Source organism: Glycine max, chromosome 1 (assembly GCF_000004515.6).
Source record: "Glycine max cultivar Williams 82 chromosome 1, Glycine_max_v4.0, whole genome shotgun sequence".
NCBI classification, from domain to species: Eukaryota; Viridiplantae; Streptophyta; class Magnoliopsida; order Fabales; family Fabaceae; genus Glycine; species Glycine max.
In genome coordinates, this window is record NC_016088.4 from 47,260,042 (window position 1) to 47,267,469 (window position 7,428).

Below are 7,428 nucleotides of genomic sequence, written 5' to 3' on the forward strand. Positions count from 1 at the left end.
GTATGACTTGGGACATGAGTTCTTTTAAGCTCCTGTGGTCGATCAAGATGATGAAGTGGTGCCCCAACAAATACTAGCGCCACTTTTTCATGGCCGCCGTGATCGCTGCTAACTCTCTGACATAAGTCTATGAGTGAAGAAGTTTGGTGCAAAAAGGTTTGCTGAAGAAAGCAATAGGGTGGTTCTGTTGAGTGAGAACCGCCCTCATGCCAACACCGGAAGCATCTGTCTTGACAACAAATGGTTGGGAGAAATCCGACAGCCCCAAAACCGGAGCTCTGCAAATGGCGTCTTTGAGAGTTTCGAAGGCTAGCTGAGCCTTCGACGACCATTGAAATTGATCTTTGACTAGGAGGCGAGTCAAAGGAGCTATGATGGATGCATAGCCCTTGGTGAAGTGGCGATAGAACACTGAAAGTCCAAGGAAACCCCATAATCCGCGCGTTGACCGCGGAACTAGCCATGCCTGAATTGCCTCAACTTTGGTGGGAACAGGTTCTATGCCCTGTCGGGATACAATATGCCCCACACTTGTTGTTGGGCAAAGGTACATTTAGTGAGCTTGAGGAAGAAGCTTCCTTCGAGAAAAACTGCAAAAGCTTTTGTGAGGTGATCAATATGCTCTGGAAAGGTCTTACTATAAATCAATATATCATCAAAGAAGGCAATAATGAACTTGTGTAGGTATGGTCCAAAGATGTTGTTCATAGTGGCTTGGAAGGACGATAGAGCATTACACAAGCCGAATGGCATCACACAGAATTCGTAGTGGCCATGGTGAGTACGAAATGCGATTTTGCATATGTCATCTTCCTTCATTAGAATTTGATGATACCCCTATAAGAGGACAAGCTTTGAGAACCAACATGTGCCCCTTAATTCATCCAGTAACTCGTCAATAGTCAGAATAAGGAATCAATCTTTAACCGTGATAGCATTTAAAGCTCTTTAGTCAACACAAAAACGCCTGGATTCATCACATTTTTTTACCAATAGAATAGGGGAGGAAAATGGGCTAGTGCTTGGATGTATGATGCCACTTTGAAGCATGGACTTGACTTGAGCTTCAATCTCTTGCTTTTGGAAATAGGGATAGCGATAAGGGTGGACATTGATGGGTTCAGAATTAGGTAGTAAGTGGATGGCATGGTTGGTATTGCGGGAGGGGGGAAGGGTTGTCGGTGTTTGGAAAATGGTCAAAAATTGTTTAAGTAAGTTAGCTATTTCTGGGTACTGGGTAACCTCTGGTTTAGTGGTAGGGGTGTCTGGCTCAAGAACACGAATGTGGAAGAAGACACTAGCACTGTCAGTTTGGACCATTCCGCGAAGTTGGGTCGGGGTGATTGCATGAAGATTATTATCTGAGTTCTCTTTTAATTCAATGATTTTTCCATCATGAATGAATTTTAGAGTGAGGTCATTATAATTTGTGAGAATGGGCCCAAGGATTTTAACCATTGAACGCTAAGGACCAAGTCCGCCCCACAGAGAGGAAGGAGATGGAGATCGATGGTGAACATCTATCCTTGAATGTGGATGGCCACATCGGAGAAAAGCTAATGACAAGCTAACTCGTTGTCGTTACCGATGACTACCCGAAGGGGTGTGTGTGTTGGGCCTTAAGACAGAGAGAATGAACCAATCATTCCTGCACAAAATTGTGTGTGCTTCCTTCGTCAATGAGGATGACGACATGTTGTTGGAGGACTCTGCCCAACAAGTGCAGTGTTTCAGGGGCCAGGTGACCCGAGAGAGCATAGAGGCTAATTTGGGCCTGAGTCAGGTCTAGTGCGGGCGGGTCTTGAATATTGGGGCCAACATTAGGGACGCTGCAAGGGGTTTCATCTTCCTCTTCAGGGTCTGCGATGAGAAGGAAAATTCGAGAGGAGCACCTGTGCCCTCGAGTAAACTTTTCATCGCAATTGAAACAAAGACCCTTCTCCCGGTGCATCGTCATCTCTTCCAGCGTAAGACGACGAACGTGAGGCAGTGGTGGCTTCGCAGGGGAGGATAATAATGGAGGAGTTGGTGGTAGCGGTGGGAGAAGAGAGGCAAGGTTGGGTGGAGCTCGGCCACAAAGGCCACCAAGGACACCGTGACACTGGTCAGCCAATTTTTTCTCCTGGAGACGCGAGAGACTCGCTGCTTGGACCAGGGTTAGAGGATGAAGCGCCTGAACCTCCCTGCGTATTTCCGGGACCAATCCAGAGATAAAGAAACTTAGAAGGAATGGTGCCGGCAAGCCAATGATGCGATTGGCTAACATCTCAAACTGAGAGAGGTAAGCACTGACTTATCCTTGTTGTGTTAACTTGCACAACCCCGTGGGATCCTCATATTGAGAAGGAGCAAATCGAGCTTCCAGAGCGTGAAGGAGACCTGCCCAGCAAGAAATTTGTCCACTACGAGTAAACCATTGGAACCAGGCAAGCGCAGGGCCTTCCATGGCAAAGGAAGCAATGACTAGGCGTTTGGGCTCAGGAGTTGCGTGGTAGTTGAAGAATTGGTTGATTTTAAAGGTCCACCCCGAAGGATCAGAGCCATCAAAATAAGGAACCTCGAGCTTCATGCGAGGGAGGTTGGGGTAATAGGAAGGGGGGTGAGGGTTAGCTGAGGAAGATGAAGGTGTGGGTGAGTGTTGTTGGCTGGTTTCCAACATAGTAATGTGTTGGATGAGTTCGTCTAATTTGGTGGTGGCATGGAGTTGGTTAGAGGCAAGCTTGGCTATGGCTTCCTCCATGTGTTCCATATTTGTTTTGGATCGAGTTGCTTCAACCATGGTGGTAGTGCTCAATGAAAGCACCAAGTTATTATGATAAGTGAAATTCCCTAGAGTTCGAGGCTTAGGGGTCCTCCAAAAAACAAGATAAAAGAAGGATTTGTTTTCCTGCTTGCATTTCTATTACAATGATTGTCCATTTATAGGCACCGATTGCTTATCTAGTTCCTTCTATAGGTCCTACGAGGGAGGCTAGTAATAACGGATTTTAGAAATATCCTAACAGAAAGATATATTCCAGCAAACAGAATATTCTAATTGCCCAATACTAAGGTGCCAGCTCAGCATTTCTGGTCTCAGTTTGTTATGAAGTCCCTCATGTATTAAGGACAAGTGCTCTGCCTTTTGATCCGCAGGTGAGTGCTTGTCTCCCCTAGGTCTGGTAGTATTGGCTGGTGTGATAGCTTTGGCTGATTCATAACAATTACAAATGAGTGATCCTCATGGAATTTTTATTTTGTATTTCATGGTATGTGGATCCAGAGTCATTTTACTAAATAAATAAATTTATGAAGCTCATGTGTTATTTCAATTTGTAATGTATTATATTAATATGCTTCTAAATTAATTATTAATTATATATTATAAAACCAATATTTAATTTCAATTATAATATATTATATAAATTAAATAAAGAAATTGTTTAAAGAAAGAAAAATATTAACATAAATTTAAAAAGTCAAAATATGGGGTGTGTCACATTTTGTGCATATAAATAAATATTATAATATAAAGTTCCAACTTGAATTTAGATCATATTTATGTATGCGGTGCAATAAACTTGATAGTAATAATTAAGATAAAAAAATTCAGGCTTATATTAAACTGAAGTATATATTTTCTTTTAAGATAAAAAAGCAACAAAATAACAATATTGCAAAGGAATAAATAAATAACGAAAAATAGATTTAAGAATATAATGAACGGGTGCACCAACTAGTTATACATATAATTTCTAAAACTAAAAAATGACAAAAAAGAATGACAAGAAACTAGGGGGCACTAGCCATTTAGATATTGTTCGAGAGCCCTAAACAAAAAGGACAGGCTAGGGAATTAATGAAAAGTTCCTCGGTCGAACCTATATGGGAGGCAGTGGCATTCTTGATTTTGGTTCATGTTTCACTTTACATATCCCCTCAAACGAGTCTAATGCCATTTTTCAAAATTAAAATTAAATATCTATTCTCTCTCTCTCTCTCTCTCTCTCTCCTCTTGTATATATCTCTGAGGAAGGATTTGTGTTTCTTCTCTTTCCCCTCTCTTGGCACCCAATAAATTGGCATGACAGAACGAAGGGACAAAAGAGAGGTGGCCATCATATCTACATTTTCTCTCATTTACTTCTTTTCACCCCCTACAACTCCACGTTCTATAAGAGAACTCCTTGTTCTTCCTTAAGATATTACATTTAATGCACATTTATTTCCTTGCTACTACAAATATTCGTGCTACCCTCCCTACATTTTCCTCACCCCACAACAAAGTTTTGCGCAAAAATATTTCAGACATCATAGCATGTCATCAACTGCATACCTTCTTTTCTTTCTGTGCATTTCATTGCATGCATGTTATGCCCGGCATCTTAGCCCTCCGAATAAGAAGATGGAAGAGAAGTCCCACTTCTCTATCAAGGTTTCTAAACTACCTAGTACTATAATTTGTTTATTATGTATTGATATATATATAGAAATTATATGTAACCTTCAGAATTTTAAGAATTTTGGTATTGACGTTGAGAAACTTTTCCCTCTTTCTCTTTTGTTATATGTCCAAACCCATTCAATTATTGGCCCTAAAAAATAATCGTACCAAAAATTTTAAAGTTTTCAGGATATCATAACAATTCTCATGACTTCTCTTATCATAGTAATGGCTGAAAGAGAAATTCTTTGATATCCTTGTAAATTTGGATAAACATTTTCATAAACACTTTTAGAAGAAAAAAAAATAACAAGAAAAAATGAAATCAATTTTTCTATAAATTAAAATTAGCTTATGCTTAATTTAAAAGTTATCACTTTTAGAAACTAGTATGAGAGGATTTTTACAAATTAATTTATACATAAGTTTATTTTAATTTATGAAAAAATTCATTTTATTTTTTCTTCTTACTTTCTTCTTCTAGAAATACTTACGAAAAATGTTATCCAAATAACTCTTAGATTTCTTTGCGGGAACCACAAGAACTCTCTTAATACAATAATGTTACTTGTGCTTTATATTAACCTTCATTTTTAAGAGTTACATCTCTCATTACTCATTAGGCTTTTATTTTATGCAGAGTGATGAGAAAAATGGACTTGATTCCTCTCCAAAGCAGCTCAATGAAGGCCACAACAAGACGGAGACTCGCTTGGTTGGTGATTCTGTGAAGCCAAGAAACCGAAGAAGCACTAACCATCATAGGGTGCACAAAGCTACTGAAAATGCTTCAGGTAGTTCTTTACAAAAGTCTCTTGTTTCAGTTTCATGGCGTGTGCCTCACAATAATAATAAGAAACCTCGTCAGAAACACTCTGGGTTTGACTTGGACTATTCGCCACCAAAGACACACCCTCCTCATCACAACTAAGCAACAATAATGAAGTGTATGAATTAGCCCTGAAATATTGAAGAGAAAGAACAGCATTATTGAAGAAATTAAGGGCCTTTCATTCTAGTTGAAAAATGTTAAGTTTCGCTAGCATAACTACAGAAACTTAATAACTGTTTTGACAGTGTTCCTTTTTTTTTAATTCTATATATATTATATAATGTACATCAGACCTGTTCCCAGAAAGTACTTGCCTATATATATATATATATATATATATATATATATATATATATATATATATATATATATATATATATATATATATATATATATATATATATATATATATATATTGATCTTTATAGTTTATATTATTATAAGAACAATTACTCATGACTATAATTTATATCCCTCGTCTTCTAGGTCTGTATTTTTTGGCAATTGATACCATTATCCTCACTTTAACTTCTCTTATCATGGTAATGGCTAAATGAAGAGTCATGCTCTCTCTTTCTCTTAATTTTTCCGTATATAGTACATACAGCATAGTTTTAAGAGAATGATCAGCAATCGCAGTTGCATGGTTGTAAAAGTTTCTTGACTCACGACGACCGTATCCCAACCACAATTGTAATTGCATCAACATTTTCTTTTTACAATTTTTTGCAATGTAAAGGATGATTGCAATCCCAATTTAAAGCCATAATGTATATGATCCTAATTATTAAGGGGAAATTCCCTCTTCTTATAACTGAATATTTGATGTAGCAACATGGAAATAATAATTAAGCAGACCTAAAAAAATAATAAATAAAAAAATTATTTTTAAATTTTATAATTTATATCATTAATATTATAAGAGATATAAGTCAAAAATAATAATTAAAGTTATATAAAAAAATTAAAATAATAATTATTTTTAATTTTTTTTCTTACATAAAGATTATAAAGAAACGGGAAGAGAGCAAAACCTGAGAAGTCAAACAGTTCATTAATTTCTTCATGGTCCTAGAAGTTTGATGAAAAGGATTCTGATAAAATGCTAACTAACTTCACATCAACGCTTTTCTAAAGAGTTGTAGAGGATCATAATCAAGAGAAAATATATGAGAAGAGTGCAAAGGTCACGGTGTGTTAATTAATAATAGTTGTTTATACTTTATAATTATGTGCATGACTGGCTATTAGTGTTTTTTTTTCTTTTTTTATACACATCTATCCTCTTTAAGATATAATCAGTTTCAAGATATTTTATTTTTTAAAAAATTAAACTTTAATTAATTACGTTATAAGGGACTAGTCTTTAATTTCTACTGAAACCAACCGGTTAGTATGACTGCCATTAGTGTTTTAGATACTTTTCTAACAAGTTCCTTAATATGGATATATGTGCCCTATTCAGAGTAGGAAATCTTGTATGTATTTATTTTCCCTTTTTTTAAAAAAATTCTGAGCATTTATATACAATTGATGCATTAAAGGTTACGTTGCAGTACGTACTCACATCATTATCATGTGATGAGGTTGCAGTCGTTTTATTCAGTTAATAAAAAAGAAACCAAGTAAATACAAGTTGATTCTAAGACGTGGGTAGTTGGTCTTCTTAAATGAGGGAAAATGATAGCAATAACTATAGGTCCAACAAATCTTCTTTCGCACATGGTTTTGGTATTTTTGCCGACTTTCTTTTTCTAGCTCTTTGTTCCTCCGGAAATATATATATATATATATATATATATATATATATATATATATATATATATATATATATGTGTGTGTGTGTGTGTGTGTGTGTGAGAGAGAGAGAGAGAGAGAGAGAGAGAGAGATCGCTGAGCATTTTAAAATATGGTATTCTATCCGTTCAAAAATAATAATCATCTTAAATTATTTTACACAAATTAAAAAATGTAATAAATAAATAAAAAAAATACAATAATTTTTTAAAATTAATATTATATTATTATTAATTTATTTATGCATTCTTTATCTATCATTAATATTATAAAGGATAAAAATAAAAATAAATAAATAATATTTGTAATTGGAAAGTTAAATAATAATTATTTTGAGATAATTTTATGTTACACGATAATTATAATGAGAGAAGGG

General features: G+C 35.7%; 1 protein-coding gene across 1 annotated transcript; it reads left to right on the forward strand.

Moving 5' to 3' along the window:
• Positions 1-4,029: 4,029 nt before the first annotated feature.
• LOC102661578 (root meristem growth factor 10) lies at positions 4,030-5,561 on the forward strand. The gene is made up of 2 exons (XM_006573355.4): positions 4,030-4,414; positions 5,064-5,561. Exons 1-2 carry the CDS (start codon positions 4,298-4,300, stop codon positions 5,352-5,354), a joined length of 408 nt encoding a protein of 135 aa, XP_006573418.1. The 5' UTR covers positions 4,030-4,297; the 3' UTR covers positions 5,355-5,561.
• The last annotated feature ends 1,867 nt before the right edge of the window (positions 5,562-7,428 follow it).

Excerpts from the sequence above, each read along its gene's own strand:
- LOC102661578 (XM_006573355.4), top strand. The coding sequence starts at position 4,298 with ATGTCATCAACTGCATACCTTCTTTTCTTTCTGTGCATTTCATTGCAT. Across the intron at positions 4,415-5,063 it reads AGTCCCACTTCTCTATCAAG|AGTGATGAGAAAAATGGACT; the intron begins GTTTCTAAACTA and ends TATTTTATGCAG.